The 23,766-nt window shown below is 37.7% G+C and overlaps 1 protein-coding gene across 2 annotated transcripts in view; it reads left to right on the plus strand.

The window, feature by feature from the left end:
• Plod2 (procollagen-lysine,2-oxoglutarate 5-dioxygenase 2) overlaps positions 1-23,766 on the plus strand; it is a 65,579-nt gene that overhangs the window by 34,302 nt on the left and 7,511 nt on the right. For both annotated transcript variants that reach the window (XM_034484193.2, XM_034484194.2), the window contains exons 3-13: positions 147-283; positions 6,759-6,922; positions 8,923-9,035; positions 10,083-10,146; positions 11,849-11,946; positions 14,445-14,546; positions 16,934-17,059; positions 18,407-18,528; positions 20,412-20,516; positions 21,994-22,119; positions 23,549-23,690. In XM_034484193.2, coding sequence (XP_034340084.1) covers positions 147-283; positions 6,759-6,922; positions 8,923-9,035; positions 10,083-10,146; positions 11,849-11,946; positions 14,445-14,546; positions 16,934-17,059; positions 18,407-18,528; positions 20,412-20,516; positions 21,994-22,119; positions 23,549-23,690 — 1,299 coding nt within the window. The remainder of the gene's footprint in view (positions 1-146; positions 284-6,758; positions 6,923-8,922; positions 9,036-10,082; positions 10,147-11,848; positions 11,947-14,444; positions 14,547-16,933; positions 17,060-18,406; positions 18,529-20,411; positions 20,517-21,993; positions 22,120-23,548; positions 23,691-23,766) is intronic.

Genomic DNA, 23,766 nt, shown 5'->3' on the forward strand with positions numbered 1-23,766 from the left:
ATTAATTTCCACTCCATCCTAGCACTGTGCTTTAATTATAAATAAGCAGTTGCTTACAAGGAGTGTGGCACAAGCTTCTGTTGACATTTTTATGCTGCAGTCACCATTGGTATTTCCTCAGGATGAGTTCTTGATTTCATTTCCAGGTTCTTGGTCAAGGGCAAGAGTGGAGAGGTGGTGATGGAATGAACAGTATCGGAGGTGGGCAGAAGGTGAGGTTAATGAAAGAAGCCATGGAGCACTACGCTGGGCAGGATGATCTGGTCATCTTGTTTACTGAATGGTAAGAGGAATATCCTGTGGGTTTTCCAGTCTGTTTTACATTACCTTTAAAGACTGAATTTAATAATTGAAGTTTAAATGTTGAAATGTTTTACTGACCGCGACTCATTGTAAAAAGTGTATTTTCCTCACACGTAACTGAAAATTTTCCAGTGAGCAGCTGCTGCATGTGAGCCCCAACTTAAAAGCAAGATTATTTATAGTGAATTTGTTTTCATTCCATGTAAGGAATTTTTTTTTCTTTTGTATAAAATAGAGTTACTATGCGTGAAAAAAATCACAATCTGATCTTGTAATATTAAAGATGACGAGCTATAGTAAGAACTACTGGGAACACATGGTATAGTCTAGCATTTTTGTGAAATTCGTTTTGATCTTGGGTTAAAAGCACAGTGAAGATCATGCTTGAGCATGCAATTGAGGAAGACAACAAAACGAGCTCTGTTCAACCAATCAGAAATGCCTTAGAAAGCGGTGAGTACGCGGCAGACATAGGAGGCCCTGCGCTGTCAGGAACACAGAGTCTTTGGGTGCATAAGTTTCTTTGTGTTTATTTACTCTTGAGCTTGGCTGAAATCCAAAGGGATACACATCCAAAGCATGTATCCTGCCACAGAGGCGTCTCCCTAACCCATTTTGCACACTACCTTATTCTCTTGAAATATGTAACGTCTTCTCAAAGCTTTACATATTTTAAAAACACCACATTGCACCATAATGCTGTTCTGTATCTTTTTCATTTTTATAGTGTTGTTACTGATCTTTCATTTTTAAATCCTGTTGAATTTTTCCTCATTGGTGTAGTGAAGTCATCTGAAATTTCTTTCTTTTCAGTTTCCAAATGCAAAAACACATTATTTGCAGATGAAATTAAAGATGATCGTTCTTAGGCAAAAGTATATGTGAGGATGGCCTGAATTCTGACATAAAAACAGAAACAGTGATGCCTCAGCACCGTCAACACTTAGTACTTTTGTGCTTCCAGTTTTCGGAAGTCCTCCAGACAAAGCTTTATTTTCTTGTATGCACCTTTTCTTGCAAGGTGAATTGTGGTATGACAGGGATGGTATAGCTTATGCACTGTGAAGTTTTTTACATTGTATAGTACATCCATACCATATATAATATACATCATATAATATCTAGATTAAATGCTGAGTATACATTTCTAATATTCACATCCCTGAGTTTGAACCTGGCACAAGCAAATTTGGATTTTGATGATTGTGAGGCAGATGGTCTGTGAACAAGCATCTGTGAAGGAGCTAGTAATGACCTCTAGGTTCCTGAGCCTTTGAGTTTGGGGACCTGCTTTTCTTTGAGCTTCTCTTCCCAGCCTCCTTTCTCCCCTGCTCATATGACTTATGAGTATTTGGCAGTGTAAGGAGCCCAGTTGTTCCTGAAAGACAGAAGGCACTATAAGATACCCATACCCAGAGACAAGTCAGTCTGATTCATTTGGATTGTATTTAAGACTCAGGTTGGCGGTGAATACAGTGTGTGAAAAAAGTCCGATGGCTTTAGGTCTTGTTAGGATCAGCCATTTGTCAGTGGACCAGGTAAATTTTTTGAGAACAAACTTTTAAAAGCAAACCTGTACTAAAAGCAGGTTGATTGGGCGAAGCCTCCTCCATGGCAATAATGACAGCTTACATGTGCAGACACAAAGGATCTCATCATTAGTGATGGGTAGCACTTCACATATATATTATAGCAGTGACTGCTCGCTCTCTCTCTCTCTCTCTCTCTCTCTCTCTCTCTCTCTTACACTACACACACATATATGTATATATAATAGCAGTGACTGGTCTCTCTCTCATACACACATGTATACACAAACACACGTACACATACACATATGTATGCACACACAGAGAAACATGTCTGCATCCTTGCACGTGTATTCCCAAGCCAAACTGTCTATTTGAAATTTGTTCTTCTTTAGTGAACAAGTATTAGATATCTCTATATTCAAAATAAGATAACAGTTATGGGTATTGACAGCTGACTGGGGCAGAAATCCTACTTCTGAATATATTTTCTCTTTTATATATGTTAAAATATGTATGTTTTTCTCTTTTATGTATGTTTTAGCTGACATAAGAGATCTGAAAGTTTCTTTATTGAGTGAATAAATTCTCAGTTTTACAGATTACTATTTGCCAGCTTTTCAAATTATTATGTTCAGAGATAAGCCCTATCATTTTAAAAGGAGATGGGATTTTCATCTAATGCATTGTATGATTTTAAAGTTTAAAGGACTGACTAAGAAACAAGGGGAAATCCTGGTCTGGCAGTTAGCTGGGCTGAGGAGTATGCAGCTTTTAGATTTGCCAATTCTCTTTCTGGCTGTCCTCTGTGCCCTGTGGCTCCTGCACTTGGGCCCCTCTGAAAACCATCTGGAGGCAGTGACCTTCCAGACAGAGAGATCTTTCCTGATTCTGACTTTGTTCAGCATCAGTATGCCCTTCATTTGGAGACACCTACTTTAGTCCACTAACTCCCCTTTCCCCTATACCAGATTACTAATATTTATTTGATTGTTTCCAGTAATGGTTTATACTTTATTCTGAAAATTCACTTGAGTGGGCATTTTCAACTAGTTAAAATGGTGTGTGTGTGTGTGTGTCCCTGTATATCTGTGTGTCTGTGTCATCCATGTGTGTTGAAGGTATTAAAGCTTCTATACTGTTGTATCATGATTTTATCTTTGGAAATAACAAAATGTATTTGAGGAGAGACTTAAGATACATAGTTTAAGGTTCTATACTGTTGCATGAGATTTTATCTTTGGAAATACCAAAATGTATTTGAGGGGAAACTTAAGATACATAGTTTTCAGGTATGGGCTGTTTCTTTTGCATTCAACTTTATTGTAACTGCACCTTATGATTCCGATGGTTATAATTTGTGTTTAACTCTATGCATGTAATGATCAGTAAAGTTCTGGATTAGGGATGAGTAACAGGGTTCGGGGAGACTTCTGTGGCATTTTTCCTTGGTAACCCAGTAGCTTTTACCTCTTGTATCAATATATTTTAATTCATTTAGTGGTTGATTCACTCATTTTTAAACTGACATTTATTGAATGTCTTCAAAATCCTCAGCTAAGGGCCTAGATAGATGCTAAAGACATGAATACAGCTTATAAGGGAGAAGATGCAGCCTGGAATAAGAGGGGCTTTTTGATTAGGTGCATGGGTACAGGGAATTGAAGGATGAGTGAGAGGTAAATAGAAGGAAATGCTATTTTCCTGCCATGTCTAGGGGCTGTCTAGGGGAGTTGACACTGGAAATAAGCCTTGAAAGCAAAGGAATGGCTTGGGCCCAGTTGGGAAATCTATGCTAAGTAGATCGTGGCTCATTATGAAGACACACATGAAAGAATTCATATTAGCTTCTGAATAGGATAGTGTATCAAGGTTATTGCTGTGAGCCTGATCTATTTAGATTTTATTCTACAGGGCAGGTATCTTAAATGGGTCTTGTGTGACCAAGCATTGTTCTGTAACTGAGAAATCTACATTTGCTTATGTTTTATATGTGACTGCTTTTGTACCAGCCTGGCAGAATTAAGTTGTTTGACAGAAACTATGTGGCCTTAGAGTCCAAACTGTCTTCTGCAGGCCAGTGTAAATATTTGGTGACTTATTTTAGGCCACAGCTAGAAACTACTGGTTGACTTGGGTGTGGTACCTTCAAGAAATCCTCAGACTCTTCAAGCCACGAGTGCATGAGTGGCAGGGGTGGCAGATTGCTGGGAGGTGCATATGGATCCTGTAGGGGATGTAAATCAATACGAGTCAATGTCTTCCTGGAGGAACTGGATAGTAGATGTAAGGTGGAATCAGTAAGACACTGTGAAACGATTTCCATGGAAGTTGTCATGGAAATCAAAGAGTCCAGGATGAATGACGAATTTTCATCCAGTCTGAGTCTCTGTGGTAGAAGTTACCACAAACATAACACAGAAGAACAAACACTCATAAAAGTCTCAATGACCTGCTGGAGAGAGAACTGTGACATGTCTGAGCTCACTCTTATGGGTTTTGCAGGACTTGGGAATATTTACCATGCTTAAATGTGGAAAAGCTTTATTTTATTTCTCGTATTTGAATGGACTGAGTCCCTGTGAGAATTATTTTTATGACTTCTGTGCATTCATATTTTGAAAAAATATTTTTATTGTACATTTTTTGTGGCTCAAATAATTTCAAGTGGAAAAACTTTCTTCCATTTGAGAAGTTTTAAATAGGCTGAGTGACACCCCCATCCAAGGAACTCAAACAGAAATGACACCTGCTAAAAGGAAATGGGAAAAAAATGCCACAAACTTTACCTTTTTTTAGCTGAGTGTGGTGGCGCCTGCCTGTAATGCCAGCACTTAGGAGGTGAAGGCAGAAATGTCAGGGCCAGCCTGGACTTCATACCATGTCCCTGGCTTACCTGGGTTACATGAGACCCTTTCTCAGAAGAGGAAATATTTTACATTTTTTTAGTCAAAGTACTTACTTGAATTATGTGAAAATAATTTCCTTCTCATCTACCTTAAGAGAATTGCATTTTAAAAGTAATGTTCATGAAATGCTAAATTAGCAAATTAAACATCATATCTTCTTCTTTTCTAAGCTGTTGACTTTATTAATAGTCCAAAATACAATTTTCTCTTTGTTTTTCATCAGAGTTTCAAAGGTGAAAAACATTCACTTTCCAAATGGCATCTGTAACATTTTTTGGCCAAGCTGTGGATTAAATCCAGGTTTCCTTCACCTGAGTACAAGGCTGTACATGGAGTTACACACACACACACACACACAAACACACACACACACACACCATTCTCATTTGTAACCTTTGAGTATGTGGTGCTGCTTAAAAATTTCTATAGACTATATCTGTCTGACTGTTTGTCCGTTCATCCATCCATCCATCCATCCATCCATCCATCCATAGACTATAAATTATTAAATAGTAGTTTTATATTACTTCAAAAAAAATTGGGGGGTGTATGTTGAGTAGTGGATTGTATGGATAATTCCAGCCCCCATAGATTGAGTTAGGAGAATTTCAAGTTTAATGGCAGTCTGGCCTATCTAGTGAGACTCTTACCTCAAAGTAAATTAGTAAATACAATTTGTTTAGCAGAGTTACAGAATTTAGTTATACACATTTTTCATTCAGTTTTTAGCCATGTATTGTATTTTATAAATATATAAGCACTTGTTCCCTATGCAAGGGAAGGAGCAGAGAGATGCAGGCAGTTTACCTTTTAAAGGATGTGGCTTGGTGGTTGTCTGTCCTGCTACTTCACGCTGCTGGACAGAATTAGTCACGTGGCATGTGTTCCTTCCTTCATAGCACTTTCTAAGCAGGATGGTCATGTGCTCAATTTACACATGAGCAATGCCGTTATTAAAGGATTCAGATGTAAAAGAGAGGCAGGTATTATTTTTGCCAAGAGCCTAATGGAAAACATAAGCTTATATTATTTTTGCCGAAAGTTGTTTAACTCAGTACACTATACGTTACCCTAACTCTTACATGTGCATATCCAGTCCCTCATAGATGCAGCTAGAGGTCACTGATGGAGCAGCCCTGTGCTTCTGAGACATGTAACTCACAGCCCATTTGCAGTGTTAGCCACTAGGAAACCCTTTGCAGAACTCCAGGGCTTGCCCTTCGTATTTGCCACCTACCATAAGCATTAGCTTATGTTCAACAGACATTGGCTTTCAGCTGCACTGGGATAAAAACAAATACTGGTAGATTTAAAGTTGTAAATCTAGGACTTTCTGCAGAGAGATTACATTCCTTATAGAGGTTATTACAACTAATTTTTTGTTAAGTTATGATCCTGTGAGTTAGTTCTGAAAAATAAAGTTTGGAGCAAGGGGTGGGAGGAGGGAACAATAAACCAGAGACCTTAAATTATATTGTTAATTTTTCCTTGTTTTGAATTTATGGGTTGATCTGATTAAGATTAAGAATGTGATTAAGATTCCATAGTATATAGTATATCAAATATTAAGTGTATACTGATAGCAGTGTGAGACATTAGTCAAAATCAGTTTATCAGAGGCAATAATGAAGTGGTGACAGAAACTTTCTGTGTATGAATGTCACTGAAATATTTGACCTTTAAGATGGAAACATTATTAAGTATTTATGCCAGTGTCATTAATTTAAATTCACTGGAATATTTGCACACTAACTTACAGGTTTTATTTTGGAGATGAGCTACTATATATTATAGTGAAAATATCTCATATTTTTATTTCATTTGTCACATGTAGTTCATGTGATGCGAGCTGGAAAGACATTGCCTGGTGAACGTGTTCCCTAAACCTGTTTTAATCCTGTATGTATTCTAAATCCTCAGGGTTTTTTTTTTTTAGGGATTTTTTTTGTTTGTTTGTTTTTGTGCGTAAATTCTGAAACATGCATTTTAAGGCTTGTTTGTTTCTTTTAAAAAACAGTTTTGATGTTGTATTTGCTGGTGGGCCTGAAGAAGTTCTTAAAAAGTTTCAAAAGACAAATCATAAAATCGTCTTTGCAGCGGACGGGCTGCTGTGGCCAGATAAGCGGCTGGCAGACAAGTACCCTGTGGTGCACATTGGGAAACGCTACCTGAACTCTGGAGGTATGAACAGAGCTGCTGTAGACAGAAGTCTCACAGCCCCACCACCAGGATCTTGCTAGGAAATATTCTGAAGGCCCGTGCACAGATTAGGGCTTAAAGACCATTCCCCATGTGCTAGCTATATATTTAGGCAGCGTGGATGTTCGAATTTCCACATTATAGGTGAGAATTGGTGTTTTTGGTATAGGAGATTAAGTTTAATAAGTTTACTTTGAAAACGTGTCATTTTCAATCTATAATCATGTGATTAAAAACAGTCACTTGTTAATCTGGTCTGTTTTTAAATACCTTGTGCTAAATTACTTATTTTGATGCTTTTAGTCAAAATTTTAATAGTGTCTGAGTGTACAGAAGCGTTGCATTCTCTACATAAATCACCACAGATTAAATAACAGTGGTCGCATACACTCCTTAAGATATGAGAAAATTTTACCTTGGAGACATTAGGACTATAGAAAATGTTCTCCTTGAACTGGGATTAATATAAACATGCAGACAGAAGGCATAATCTCACAGATGGAGGACATATGTTCCCTGTGAGTGAATAACTTTGGATTAGGTTGTATTTTGTATTCAGTTATTTTTTTTCATGGAAATGGCAAGTATCCTGTGGAATACATTCATCTGGACAGTAAAAACCACTGAGGGAAGTTTCAGAGGGCCTCCCGGTGCTGTGAAGATGACAGATAATAGCAAGTCCGTGCTGTTGGCAGGGAAGCCCTCGGAGATAGGGGATGGAGGTTCTACCTGCAGCCAGGATTGTTAGCGAGAAGGCAGGGGCCATGAGTAGGAGCAGTCAGTGTGTGGTTTCAGAGACAGCCTATGAGAAGTATTCAAAGGACATGATTTACAATCTAGTGAAAATGGATCCTTTAGTTTTAAAACATGTCAGTAGAAAAAAGTACATTAAGAATGTATATGAATGTAATTTTATTTCACTTATCTAAGGATATATGACCTTAGAAGAAGGATAAGAAAATCATTTTTCTGTAAGACAATACTGTAAGTCACTAAAAATGTTGTATTACTAATCTTTTATCTTAGAACATTACTCATAGTAGTTAAACATACTTTGTCAGGCTGGAGAGGCTCTCTGTGTGAATGCTCCCACTGTTTCCCCAGTTCTCAGCACCCACATAGCAGCTAGCTCATACGTCTGTAACTCCAGTTCAAGGGGATCTGACACTGTCTTCTGGCCAGTGTGAGCACCTGCATACATGTGGCACACATACAAACAGGCAGACTACTCACAAACATAAAATAAGTATTTAAAAAAAAAAAACTGTTGTCTCTTTGTGGTGCTTTGTGCCTGTTAGTGAAGCAGAGTAGCTGGTTGCATGTCTGAAACTCAGGGGAGACTTAGAAAATGATCCTGTTGTCTCTGGTCTTTATAGATACATGCCATTGGCAGACTCGTTGCATAGGCTCGAAGGTCAAGTGGAATACTCCAGTTTTAGAGTTTTAGACAATGACATATGAAAGCTAGCCAGAAAAACAGAATAGCAGGCATAGTAACACTGGTTGAAGTAATGGAAAAAATTCCCCACATTCCCTAGATAGAAAATTTCTTCATGATTTTTGTAGTTAGTGACAACCTACATTCCTTGCCTACACTGGAATCTTGGCACAGCAGGAGACATTTCCTTCATTCAGAAGCAGTGGTTCCTTTTCTTTACAGTAAGTCCAAGGAGAACCAATTCACAGGGTTGAGGGGAATGCCGTCTTACCCTGCTCCCTCATAGTTAGCTTTCCCTTAGCAATCTTTGAAGGTTAGTTGCCATATGTCAGTTAACTTCAGGAGTGCATGCATTCAATGCATCTTTGGTTGTCTTGCTTTGTATTATAGTTGGTTTTATCTCTCCATTATAGCATACATACAGATACGTTAGACCTTATGACTTCCCCATGTTGTCAGCTGTCCAACGGCACTAACATCAACATGTTGATGTGCATTTAAGTCTTTGAATCCTGAGCTCTCTGCTGTGTTTTGTGCGTTGCAGGCTTTATCGGCTATGCTCCGTACATCAGCCGTCTGGTCCAGCAGTGGAATCTGCAGGATAATGATGATGACCAGCTCTTTTACACTAAAATTTACATCGACCCACTGAAGAGGGTGAGCAGCAGCTTACAATTTCTCATTTGCTGTTTTGGCTGTTTTGATGTTTGTATTTTCCTCAACCAAGTGGTCAAAGAAACAAAGGATTTTGAGGAAGCTGAACTGCAAATTATGTTTGTTAACGTCACAGTTAAAAACTGTGACGATCAAGTCAGTGTAACGAGCATGGAGTGGCGACCTTGGGTCTCCTTCCCTACCTTGGCTGTGAGAACTCTCTGTCTCTATCTCTCAGTGGCTGAGTCAGGAGCCTTGTGCTGGCCATCTCCACGGCAAGCTGGTCAGCTAAGTTAGCTCGGTTGGTGAGCTCCACATTTGAGTACGAAGCCCTGTCTCCATGGAAGGTAGAGAGCAGTAGAAAAAATTGTCAGTGTAGACCTCTGGCTTTCACATAGAGATCACACATAAACACACACAACAAAAAAAAAAAAAAAAAAAAAAAAAAAAGGAAGAAAAAAAAAGAGTGCTTTGGAATGTATGTAGATTGTGGAATGAATTAATCATGAAATTCCAGAGATTATGGCCTGGGATTCTAGGGCTCCCTTAGTGAGTCTTTCTGGAAGGGTCAGGAAGTACATTTGCATTGCTTTGACAAAATATCATGTGACTGCACATTACACATGAATAAAATTTTGTGCTTCTCAAATACACAGACCATACTAAAAATTCCGGGAACTGTTACAACTCAGTCTGCCGCATGCTTTATAGAAAACTTTTGTAAAAATGATTTAAGCTTTAATTCAGGGAACAAGCAAATATAATTTGAAAAAAATGTTCTTAAGTGATATGAAGTAACACTTTATGCATTTTGGAGCAATATAAATAAAATAGATTTTCTTGACTTGGGAGTCCTGCACACTGTCACCAGGAACAGACGACCTGTGTGAGTGTAAGAGTCACGTGTACAGTGGTGTCTGTCCTCATAGTACATTGAACAAGTATTTGAAGGTGCAAATCCCCTCAAAGATACATATATCTCTATGACTGTGCTGTTGGATGTTTCTGCTATAATTATCAGTGTTTCCTGTTTTCCTATTTTTTTTTTAGGAAGCTTTTAACATCACACTGGATCACAAGTGCAAAATTTTCCAGGCTTTGAATGGAGCTACAGGTACAGATATTCGTGCCCCCTTCTCACACTTGTGAATTTTCAACATTCTCTCCTGCGTTATACTATGTGGTGTTGTAGCCGAGATAGCAACCCTTAACATGTTCAAAACATCAAATGCTGAATTGAACCTGACGTGTTTCCATAGGGTCCAGAGAGATCCTTCTATGAGTTAAAAATATTAAGTGCTGGCTTTGGGTCAATTAGATTGGATGAGTAGCTGTGAGTTTATTATAGCTTTACAACACAGTGTTTTGTTCAAGGTCTTGGGGTCTTGAGTTACCTGGAAAGGTTAGATGTTCTTTAGTAAATTGAAAGTAAATTTTAGTAAATTAGTAAAATCTATTAAAGGATTGTGGAAGAGAGATGATCTGAACATCCGTACATGTGTGAGAATTCACAGAACATGTTCATACCTGCATATATAGGAGTACACTCCCACAGAGCACTGTGCTCACAGCACTTATGTGAGTACACCCCCACAGTGTGTGTGCATGCACCAGCACACATAAGAGTATATGCACACATGCCTACACACGTGTGAATAACCTCTCAGTGTGCACATAATACCTGCACACTTATTACATAAGTGAACACCTGCACCTGTGTGTGTACTCAAAAAAGCACACACACGAGTCACAGAGCATATGATCACACATGTACACTTATATACAAACAAGCATGTTTGCATACTTGGGAGTACATATATAGAGTGTGCTTGTGCACACTTGTGAGGATCCATGCAGAGCATGTGAACACACCTGCACATGAGTGTGTGTGTATATATATATATATATATATATATATATATATATATATATATATGGCATATGTGTACACCTATGCTTTTGTCAGTATTTGCTCATACAACATGCAGATACATCTGCACTCTTTTGTGTGTGCACACAACTGTATACTTGTGGCTACTCAAACAGTACTTCTGTACACACTTGCATATTTGTAAGTAGACATGCAGAACATGTGCATACCTGCATATCTGAGTACATCTGTACAGAGAATGCACATGTACATACTTGTGGATAATCCTTGTTTGAATTATTTTTCTAGAGATGTATATACCCCATAGGACATATCAATGCATTAATTTGAATACTAGAAGTCAGAATGTTTTTATCTATGAATGCATTATTGTTATGGGCCTGAGTTCAGTATAGTTCATAGTGCTGTCCAGACAGTGACTACGCTCTTGGGATAGAAAGCATGTAGTGTTTTGAACTGTGAGGAGAGAAGCCTGAAATAAAAACACAATGCCTTTCGTGCTCCTCTATGTCTTTCTAGACCATCACAAAAAGTCAGATGAGAATTGTTAATCCAATCAGGTGGCCAGTCAACTGTGCAAGTCTGGCTTATACCTGGGAATGAACACTCACCACACACACGTTGCTTGCTGTTTCTAGAACAAGACCTTCAAGACCAGTGTGAGTTCACTACCGGAGGATAAATTGTGACAGGGAGTCTGATATCACACTGCTAGGAACCAAGTCAGGGACCAGCGAAGCAACCTTGTACTACTTCATAACCCAGCTTAGTGACAAGTCATTTGGTTGGGAGTCACCTTTGGTTTGCTGGACTTGGAGAAGATAAATTCTATGCATTAAAATATGGGACAGTGTGTCTTAGAAACCCGTAGACCTATATATGATAGAAGTTGACAAAAAGTTTTCTTTTTTTTTTTTTAACCCAGATGAGGTTGTTTTAAAGTTTGAAAATGGTAAAAGCAGAGTGAAGAATACATTTTATGAAACACTGCCAGTGGCAATTAATGGAAACGGGCCCACCAAGGTGAGTACCCGTGTCCTCAGTTTACTCTCTTGTTTCTCAGTGTTGGAGTGTGGAGAAATGCATGAGGGTCATCATCTCATAAAATGTATGTAAAAAACTTTAGTGTGAAGAATTTATTTACATTGTCTTTATGCAGTATAGCATTTGATTTAAAATAAACCGGACTTTCTCTTAGCAAGATTATGACCTTTTATTCTATAGGTAGAAACTTCACTTCACTTTATTTTTTTAGGAAGAGTAAAGGCCAGGGGACAGGAGAGCAAGCCTTATTCCCCAAATTGTTCAGAGACCTTAGAATAATCACCTGTTTTGCACATGAAAAGAAGTAATTTCTTCAATTCTCTTGATTTATAATAAAATGACCTTAAATCACGCCCCCAAATCACACAGCCACTGTGACCTTCAAGAATAGCTAAATATGGTTCAGGGTAGGTTCTCGGCAAGTGCAAATGACATCATACTTGGAAGTGCTTTGAAGAGGAGTCAGGAAAGTACTAGGACCCAGTGCCCAGGAGCCCAGGGCAGCCTCGCCCTGTAAGCAGCTTTCCACACCTTCTATGGCAGCCAGCAGAAATGTCTCCAGTTATGAGAAAAACAGATGGTGTGTGGGAATTGGGAGGATGTGGATACTGTCTGCCATGGATGACAAACATGAGGACATTTCCCATCAAAAGGACTGTTTCTCAATATCTTAATCACTCAGGCAACAAAGGGCAGAAAGGTGGAAAGTTACAAGATAAATTTTAATTCTGAAAACAGAAAGCACAAATGTCCCTTTGTGCTTTACCCCTTGGATCTATTTACCATTTTCTTATTTATACGGGGGATCTAGTATATGAATTCATGGCATAAATATTAAATTTTTAATGTTATTTCTAAGTTGTCAGTCATATACTGTGAGGATTTTTAATGTGTCCAGTTTTATATTTCCTGCTTTGCATTTTTCATGTTCTTTAAAAGGAACATATATTAAGGTGTCCATTTTTATATAAGCATGTCTTATTTTAATAGTCACTTTTATTATTTGACAGTCAGAAGTACTTTCTGTGTCTGTTTCTGTTATGCATTTAAAATGTCGCCATTGCCCCCTACTCCTTCTCAGAGGGTGTCATTGTACAGTTCTGGCTAGCCTGGAACCTGCCTTGTAGATCAGGCTAGCTTTGAACTCAAAGAAATCCATCTGCTTCTGCCTCTGGAGTGCTGGAATTAAAGGTGCACACCCCATGCCTAGCCACACTGACCCTTGAAAAGTTATAATAACTGACATGGCCGCATGGCTCCTAACTTCTGAGGTACCACATCATCCAAAGCAAATGCCCTTGTGGTGCTTGTCCATGTCTTAGGTTTTCGAAGTCCAATGTAGCTGTATCTATAGCATCTCAGCAGCACAATGGCTTTCCTGTTCTAATGCAGAGCTTACTGGTTTCAACAGCCTCTGACTGAAATCTTCAGTGCAGTGGAAATATGTGGACAGAGCTGTAGAAGGGCTCTGGTGAAGCAGCCAGGTCAGCTCTGTCTGTGCTGCAGCTTAGAGCCAGCAGAAGCTGGAAAATATCTCCTTGGCACTTCTATTTTTTTCTTTAAGATCTTACTTTTGCCGTGATTTAAAAACATGCTTAAATAAGCATAGAGGGGCTTTGGAGTGTTCTCACAGTGGTCGTGTTGGGTTACAGCAGACACTGTGTGGTAGCAAGACTGCAAAACATGTAGGGGCTTTGTTACTTACACATCTAGAGAATATCTTCTGCAGTGCCCCAGTTCGAGATTTGTTTAGGGCTCAAAAGGAATCGTAGTGTGCTTGCTTCTTGTGCCATCTTTCAGTTAACCTCAGTCAGTACTTAGAAGTGAAGGCCATAAGTCAGGGAGGAGGTACCTTGTCAAATGGATAAGCAGCCTGTACTTTAGCACATTCTTGGTTTGTGGATTAGACATTTTAATCCCATAATCAGTGATCTGAGCAGTACTCCAAAGCCTGGTTGACAGATAGTCTCCAGGAATTGCTTAGTGTTCTTTGGTGATGAAGTTTCCTCAGTATTTGTTTTGTGTGATGTGTTGTAGAGAGATTACATTATCCCTGCCCCGTTTACTACAGGTGTCTGTGCTGCACGTTTAACCACATTTATCTCATTACTAAATTACTAAGTCCTGATTTATGGTGATTGCTCTCAAATGTCTTATTTGCTCCTTTAATAATTTTTTGTTTGGCATATTTTTGCAATGATCATTTTTTAAATTATTATTCCTTACATCAAATTATATCAAGTAGTACAACTAGCATGTTCTATAACAATGTAGACATTTCTAGACACATTTCGCAGCAGTTGGTGATTCATTGTCTGAAGAAAACTTTATTCAATGTGTATATATTGTTGATAAATGTTAGTGTGATTCTGGGGATATACCAGGTCCAGACAGAATTCTGTGGAGCTGTGAGTGTTGGGTGAGAACACCTTGGTGGGTGAGGACTACTGCACATCTGTTTTTCTTGCATTTACTAGCTTCTCCTGAATTACTTTGGAAACTACGTTCCAAATTCATGGACACAGGAAAATGGCTGTGCGCTTTGTGACGTTGACACAATTGACTTGTCTACTCTAGCTGTAAGTGGCATTTATTTTTATGCACTTATATTAAAAACCTACATTGTCATACAATGCAGTGACTCAGGAAAAGGCAAATTGTTTTATATTGTCCATTGGATATTAGGTAATGGATTTATACTGTACAAGTATGGTGACTGAGAAAATCTATTGGCTTGTCTTTTTTAAATTGTTTTGAGACCACAACCAGCCGAAAGTTGCAGGAATTGCGCATTTACAGCATGCCTGGGAGGTAAAGCGGTGCAGGTTAAATAAACTCTCTGGGGACAGCAAGGTCCCCCATGCAGCACACTGGCACTCACAAAACGAATGCTTCATTTCTCATTGCTTCCTGAAGGGAGGATAAAAAGTGAACTGTCTGCGTTTAGTAACTTCTGAATAGAGCTCTATGTCACTTGAAAGGAAGGATGTTTTGGCCAGACTTTCAAGCAACAAACTAAATGTTTCCTATCTGGAAAGTGAGCCAGAGCAGTTCTGAATGAATCTGCACACAGAGATGGTTCAACGTTTGTCTTGATGTTTTTTGCAGAAAATGGTGCTGTCCTCTGGAAGGAGAATCAATTTCTTCTGTTTGGATTTTCCTTTCTAATATAAACTTTCTGGTTGAAGGATAAAATGTTAGTGTTGAGATTTTTTTTTTTTAATTCAACATATAAATAATTTCGTACTTAACTGTGCTTGACTTAATAAAATGTACTAGATTAAAAACTTAATAAAATGTACTAGAAAAGGGAAACAACTTATTCCTAAATATAATAAAAGTCTGTAGTCTCAAAATGTAGTGATCATTTAATAGGGACATAAAAATTAAATATTTGTCGGAGTTAAGGGTCCAGATTCAGCATATGTTTAGATGTGGGTCATAGCACATTTTTATTGGGTAAAATTAAATTTCTGTTGTATTTTAATTGGTTCATGCTTTGTTTGTGACTGTGTTTGTGTGCATGCTAGTGTGCACACTCTGTGTGCACATATGGAGGTCAGTGGACAGCTTGCAAGAGTTTGTTCTCTCCTTTGAATGTGAGCCCTGTGGGTTAGAAACCCCTTCACTGTTCTGGAGTCGTCTTACTGGCACTGTATGTGCATATCTTAGATACTTTCAATGTTTGATAGATGTTTAACTATTGGTGCCACTGTTTTAAAAGAATTAAAATAACTCTTCTTTTATATAAAAAAAAACTTTTAAAATAAAAAAAGAAAGAAAATAAGGATAACGGCTGTAAGTTAGTCCTGAGTTCCATCTTGCTTTTCTATAATGTGTGACGGCTAATAAATGACTTCTAAGGCATTGGGACACTGAATGAAACACGGAAAGGATGGTGAACTTGACTCATTTCTTCCACAGAAAGCTCCTAGAGGCTGGGTGTGCTGCTTCCAGGGAGTTTTCATTTATTTACACGTCTGGTAATCAGTGTTTGAAGTGATAAAGCCCAGTGGATAGGCTCGCTTTCCTGCAAACATGTTCACATATTCAGAGAACGGAGGGATGTGCTTTGAGGAATGAGGAGAGCCAAGTCAGCAGTTAACATGTGGGACTGGAGGCCTGGCTCAGTGGAGTCGCGCGTGCGCAGCATGTTTGGGCTCCATGAAGATGTCTGTTAGCTCTGTTGCATAGTAGTTGACTTGTATGTGTGTTTTCCTCCTTAACTGTAACCTTTTAAAACCAGGAACTTCCATTCCCTTTGGTAAAAACATTACAAAGACTGCCATGGTCAACGTGTATTCTATATAGTTTCATATAAAGAATAAAAGAAAGAAACTACACCTAAATATGCCTAAAGTAATTTAAGAAAGTACATAAAGTATTTTCATTAAGATAAAATATTAGCGAAAGTAGTGTACATAAAATAATATGAAGACAAGAGTAAAAACAAATGAGTCCATTAATACAGTGAGGTTATTCATCTTCATCCCCCTTCTTTTCCTTTTTCCTTCCTTCCCTCCTCTTCTTTCTCCATGCCTAGGGATAGTTAGGCCGTCTACCAGTGAGCTATGCCCCTGGCCTGGAACTTAACAGAATTTTTCAAAACAGTTCAGTTCTGAAGACACTTTTTTGAGAACAGCCCTGAAGGAAATGGATCACGGAAGTAGGCTGTATCCTACCTTCATGCGATGAATAGGATAAAAACTGTTATATATCCAGGTTTTGGGACCATGATATGATTTGATACAATCACATTGATTGGCTTCGTGTAAATTCACTTGCAGTGTTAGAGGACATTGGTGATTGCTGCAAGCTTAGTGATTGTGCTGACGTGAAAGTCTAGTGTGTTACTGTTGTAGTTGTTTGTTTGTGGTTTTCCCCCACACTGGTACTGCTTAAGATTTGAGTAGAATTTAAAGTCATAATGATTATAATTTGCTTTTGTATTTATTATAACACATAGGTCCATCCAAAGGTAACACTAGGTGTTTTTATTGAACAACCAACTCCCTTTCTACCTCGGTTCCTGAACTTACTGTTAACACTGGATTATCCCAAAGAAGCACTTCAGCTCTTTATTCATAATAAAGTAAGTACTTCACTCAGAGTGTTGCGGGTGAGAATTCTTTTGAAGTGAAGTGGACGGTTTTACTTCCATTCTATGTTAAGAATTGAAAATTATATCTAATATTAGGCTGAGCAGCGTGAAATTGACAGTTTCTGTAGATCAAAATGACTGAATATTAGGTATTTTCATACAGCATGTCTGTGAAGGGTGTGGAAGAGCTTGTGTTCCTTCACATTGGAAAGGATTTGGGGCTTTCTTTTCAGTGGGTTTCTGGCCATTGCTGATTTTCTAGCAATAATACCATAACATCAGAACTAAAACTAGAGAGGTCACTATTTCCGTACATCTCAAAGTGGCATTAGCTTCACCAGAGGAATTTGATATTGTTATTTCTTGCAAGACATGAAGCATGCTATTTTCTATTTTTGTGGTAATAGTGTTTTTTTTTTTTAACTATTGTCTTTTGGATGTCTCATAATCATTTGTTTTTTTCTGGAGATGATTTTAAAATTTCAGAAACCCATCTTTAGTAATTTCAAGCAGTAAAAATCAGACAATTGCCATCCAAAATTAATTCTAGTATAGATACTTAAAAACAGACCTTTTTTGCTTTCATGGCATTATGCTTTTTGTTTACATTTTACATGCTTTTAAGTGGCCTTAAAGTCCTTAACATTTTTGTTTGTCATTCTGTTTAAGTTTGTGTCATGCAGCCTTATGTGACAGCTGACCTTCCTGTACTGTGACAGGACTTTTCAGAAGGCAAAGGATGTGCCACATAAAAGTCTCCTCACAGTCAGGTGCTGGAGAGAGACTCCATCTGAACTTCAATGTGGCTGAATCATGCTAAATTGATGGGTTACACCACAGATGGGCTGTCTGTCAATATGAATTTGTCAAACAGTTTCCATTTTACTAAAGACAGTCTTGTGTATCATTAATTGCTATTTTTGGCTTCAAAGATTATTTCATTTTGTTTATACATTGAGACTTTATATTCATAACAGATTAATATTTATCAATAGACATTCATTTCTAGATTTTTTTTATGGCAAATGTATAAGATTCTTAGGCTACAGGAATTTTTCTCCATTCAGTTCAAATTCTCTTGAATGACTAGGATTCCAGTAGTGTTGTAGTACTTAACTGAGAAGCAAACACTGAAATAATTCTGAAGCCGCTTCTCTTTTTGGATATTGATGTAAACAGATTTTATGTTCTTTGTGTGCGTGTGTTCGATAGTTAAGTGCATTTTCTGTACTTGAACAACTGTGAATCATATAATTCACACTTTCAATGTGAAGCATTGTCTTTAGGTATAAAACATGATTGTTTCCCCTCTAACTTTTTCTATTTAAAATGTTACAGGAAGTTTACCATGAAAAGGACATCAAAGTGTTTGTTGATAAAGCTAAGCATGACATCAGCTCTATAAAAATAGTAGGACCAGAGGAAAACCTAAGTCAAGCGGAAGCCAGGAACATGGGCATGTATGTCTGGACGATGTATGGTGAATTAGTGTTCTAGTAGATAACTTCGTGAAAACGTTTCCCAAAATTATTCCATTAAAGTTGCAAGGCAGCTGCTTCCTGTGTGTCACAGATCCAGCTGCAGGAGTTAGTTTTGCATGGGTGTGGTTACACAGTATGGCTGTAGAAGTTTCTTATATTTTTCTTTAAACCGAGTCAAAATATTAAATCACCCTATGAACTGAACTTCAGATAAAGATTGAAACAAAAGAGATAAATGTATATTATGGCTTCAACAGTGAGTAACTTACTTTTACAGTCACCATTAGAAGACCCTGTAATAAAGCTCCTATGGGGAATACAAGTGCTCCTGCTTGACATGGCTAAATGTTGTATACTCAGAAGAGCGTTTGAAGTCTTTTAATACTTCTAATAGAATCCATGTATAATTCTGCTCATAGAGAAGTCATGGCTTCAAAGAACACCAGGCTGATACTCCAGACTGCGTTGTGAAAGCAGCTTGTGAAAAGGCAAACATACCGTGCCTTCTTCTCAGGAGACATTCTTGTCTGCTGCTGACTCTCATGCCTTTTACTCTGCAAGTCCTGCTCATAGCTAGGGGTTCTGCTTGGGATGGGCTTTTAGCACAGTCAGAAGTGCCTGTTCCCTTGACTTAATCATTAGACAATCCCTTGGGTCCCCGTTCAGGACTTACTCAGATGGCTTGGGTAACTTCTGTAAATCTTCCCATCAGCTGTCATGCTTGGCACCTACTTTGAAAAATGTACTTAAGAGCAGAAAGGAGCCAGCAGGGCCAGCACTGGAAGGACGAAGAGGCAAAAGAATCCTAAATGCAGAAGCTGTAACATGTGAAAGATTTCACAGGTCATCATGGTATCAGCAGTGGCTCAATCCTTGGTATTTCTGTTGATAACACTGCAGGGTTTCTTGGAAAAAGATGCCAGACACCACCTCCAGTGAGCAGACAGGAGATAACTGACTTAAAAAACATTCTATGCAACCATGTATTAAATATTAATACTTAAGGCACCTTTAACTTTATCTCCATAATTCCTCTCAAATTCTAGTTGTTGATGTCTAGGTTTGTGGTACAGTGGTCTTAGCATGTACAAGGCTGAGATTAATCTCCATCATTATACACGCACACACTCATGCACATGTACACACACACAGTAACAACAGCAAAAACATAAACCAGTAAAAAATTTGAATTATTTAGATAGAGTATTTCATTTTGTGTATCTATGTGTTTGCATGTAAATAGTAATTTCAAATATAAATAAATTGAGATAAGCTATTTTTTCCCTTTCAGAAAGCATTTGGAAGATTCACATATTCTCATTGTTACAATTTGTTTTATATACATGGTGTATGTGTGTACATAAGTGTATGCACCTATCATGTGTGTAGAAGCCAGAGTAGGACATCAGATATCCTTATTTTTCCTTATTCCCTTGAGACAATGTCTCTCACTTCCCTGGAGGCAGACTGGAAGCCAGCCAGTCACAGCCACCCGCTCTGTCTGTGTCTCTATAGTCCTGGAGTACAGACCTGCGTGTTAGACCATGCTGAGGTTTTTACAAGGATTTGGGGTATAAGTCCTTATGCTTGCACAGCAAGAACTATGATACACCGAGCCATCCCTGTGACTCCTATATATTTTTATGTCTTAAAATACATAGCGACTTAAAATATATTTCTCACTTGGTCTCACATTGTAGTGATATATACTTATGCATTGATGAATTAGGGCTTTTCAGTATCAAGCAGTGTTGTTTGGAAAATAATATCAGAGCGTCCCTACTTATGTTTGCTTTATGCTAATATTTTCAAACAGGAAATTCTTTTTGAATGTTTAATTTTATTTTCCTTCTCAACATCAGGGATTTCTGCCGTCAGGATGAACAGTGTGATTACTACTTTAGTGTGGATGCAGATGTTGTTTTGACAAACCCAAGAACCTTAAAAATTTTGATTGAACAAAACAGGTACTAAGATTTAACATGAATTCATTAGTCATATGGTAATTTCCCACATCTGTGTGGGAATACTCTCTAACTGTACTAAATCGAGGTGAGTCACATTCAACTGTCTTCTGTACCTTGCAAGCTCCCTGTACCAAATATCCCGTTAGCAGTCATAGAGTCACGATTTAAAACTAACCAACACAGATGAGTTAATTTTACAATAGTTTGGATGGTTATAATTACTTAATTATTAGTTACTGGTCCTGGTGTAACAATTCATACCAAATATTAAATATAGATTTCCCCTTAATATTAATAAAATGTTTTAATACCCTTAAACATAAAATTTATTTCAAAAGGAAGTCAGTTACCTTTTTTATTCCTTACCTCTTTACAGACTTGTAAAACCAGTGGTTTCTGTTTTCATGGACATCTCAGTTACAAAAGTTTATGTATGGTCCTCGTGGTTCTTGCCTCTGTTTCTGAGGTCTCCATGAGAGATGTGTGCATAATGATGTGTGTGAGGTGTGAGGTGCAGAGGACTGAAGTGTGGATCACTTGTTCAGGATGGGATAAGTAACTTTGAACATCTGTCACTTCTGTTCTCCCTTTTTTTCTTGCTCCCCATTTCACTTCTTTGGTATAAGAGAAGTTATCTCCCCCAGATTGTAGCCTCATGTTTTCCATTTAAAAAAAAACATTGGTGTACACAGCAAGCAAGCTTTGGGTTCTGAGTTTCAGAATCACACGCAGGGCCTGCTGCCTTGTAACATTCACAAGTACATTATGAGAGGGACAGGAGGAAAAGAGTTTCAAGGTCTCTCTGCTTTTATAACCTTCTCCGAAGTTAGGGACTGAGACGCACTGGAGGCCTCTCAAAGTCCCATCTCAGTCGAGGTAGCAATTAAATTTAAACTCTAGCTTCCTAGGGGACTTTCAGTTCCAGGCAAGCACCTCTGTTTTGTTTTCTGAAGTGAAGGCTGACGCATCTATTGCTGCGAGGCCAGCTTACAACTATAACCCAGTTTTAAAAGTCATAAAATCCTGGAGACAGATGGTAAAGTAATTAGGGTTTGTTTTAGGAGCATTACCTAGTCAGTGTCTTTGCCCATCTGCATGTGTTGCTTTTCATTCAACAAATATTCTAATACTGTAGAGAGTGTTCAGATTGCCAGCTAAACCAGAATTTAATTTAAACACAATGAAACAATTTAGTTTTATTCTATCCAATGTAACTGACATGCTGTTAAAAAGTTATTTCATTATTTTGTTAGAATTTTCAATAAATGTTCCATTTTTGCTTTAATTAACATAACTGAATTTTTTGTATCTATTGAAGAAAACACGAAGGGATTTATTTTTATTTGCATATTATATATGAGTCTATATGTTATGTTGGTTATAATATATTCAGTGAACTTCATGTTACATGTCTTGCAAAATACACAACTCCAATGAACATTTAAAAATTAATAATGCTATGGGTTTCCTTTCTTAGGAAGATCATTGCTCCTCTTGTGACACGTCATGGAAAATTGTGGTCCAACTTCTGGGGAGCACTGAGTCCTGATGGGTACTATGCTCGCTCTGAAGATTACGTGGATATTGTTCAGGGAAACAGAGTGTGAGTTACATAATTAATCTTTTCATAGACAATATAGTGATGATATCTTCTTACTAATATTATTTTAAAATTATCTGTCTTTATTTTGGTTAGTATAAATTTGAGAACTTGGAGATCACTTACAGTTACATAAAAACATTTTTTTTTAAGTTAGAAAGCAATCTACATGATTAATGGGACAGCTTCATTGTTACATGATAATACTTGGTTTCCGTGTGTACACATCTAGTGTATAGAGGAGTAGAGCTCTTTCCTGAAAGTTGGAAAAGTGTTTAGTTTGCCTAAGTCATTTAATAGCTCCAATAAAACTTGCCTTTATTGTCTTTAAAATTTATAAACACAGAAATAATAATGCAGAAAACCAGAACTTCCCAACATTCCCAATGGCACCATTTTGTTGGTGATGGTGGTAGCCTTTGGTTTGTTTTGTTATCTCTGTGTGTAAAAGGTAGAACTTCACTGACATTCAATTGTCATCTTTTAGATGTCTCAAAAAATACACATGCCGCAAAGTACAAGTATACAAGTAATGTATACTTTCTAGATGATAGCTGACATTTTCTAATATTAAAAAAAATTAGTCTGTTAAATATCAAAAGAGTTTTCTTAAGGAAATGCTAGGCAAGAATGTCCTTCTGTTTTTCCCAGATGATGGGCTAGCATGCCTGCGTCCTAAGTGCTTTGTCCTAATTATCAGACTCATCAGCTCAGTTCAAAAGGGGAATATACTCTGACACCATAAAAAGGTGCCTTAGATTAAATGCATCATATTTTCCTGTGGGGCTTCTTCCACACAGATTTAAGGAAATCTCAATCAGTTTCTTGACACCATTTAAGGGTTCTTATTTTTCTGTTTATTATTTATTTATACTGTGGTTGGATGCATGCCCTCAGTCATAGTGTTTACAAAACACTGTGGTATAAATATTTGTATGTCCTGTGCCTTGGTTGTGATATCTATCTGCTTTAGGGAATTATGCCAGCTAATGCTAGCACACCTCTTCTGTGTGAGCGTGTGTTCGCTATCAGATGCTCACTGTTAAACAGAAAATACTCTGTACAGTAGACTATCATGACACAACTTTAACAATGATGCCATGTAACAACAGCTAGATACAACCTAAATTAAAGTCTATCTAGGGATAATAATCTCTCCTAAACCTCATTAGGATACGTGTATATAAAAGTTCATATTCGTGATATGCTTTACCGGCTGAATAATTTATATATACATAATTTATATAATTTATATAATATGAACGAAAAGTTGATATTCGTGATATGCTTTACCGGCTGAATAATTTATATATACATAATTTATATAAACCTGAACATGTCCAAAGCATTTATTTTAAAATGTAAGCATGAAGAACATTTTTTGTATGTGAGGTATTTTTGGAATGTATGTCTTTTTATTTTCTACTTTCAGAGGAATCTGGAATGTTCCATACATGGCTAATGTGTACTTAATTCAAGGAAAGACACTCCGATCAGAGATGAACGAAAGGAACTATTTTGTCCGTGATAAACTGGATCCTGATATGGCACTTTGCCGCAACGCTAGAGATATGGTAAGACTCACAGCTGCGGCTTCCTGCGGCTTTCTGATGAGACGCTCGCTTTTCAGTCCGCGTGCCCTGTATTTGG

The sequence above is a fragment of the Arvicanthis niloticus genome, chromosome 21 (genome assembly GCF_011762505.2).
Source record: "Arvicanthis niloticus isolate mArvNil1 chromosome 21, mArvNil1.pat.X, whole genome shotgun sequence".
Lineage (NCBI taxonomy): Eukaryota > Metazoa > Chordata > Mammalia > Rodentia > Muridae > Arvicanthis > Arvicanthis niloticus.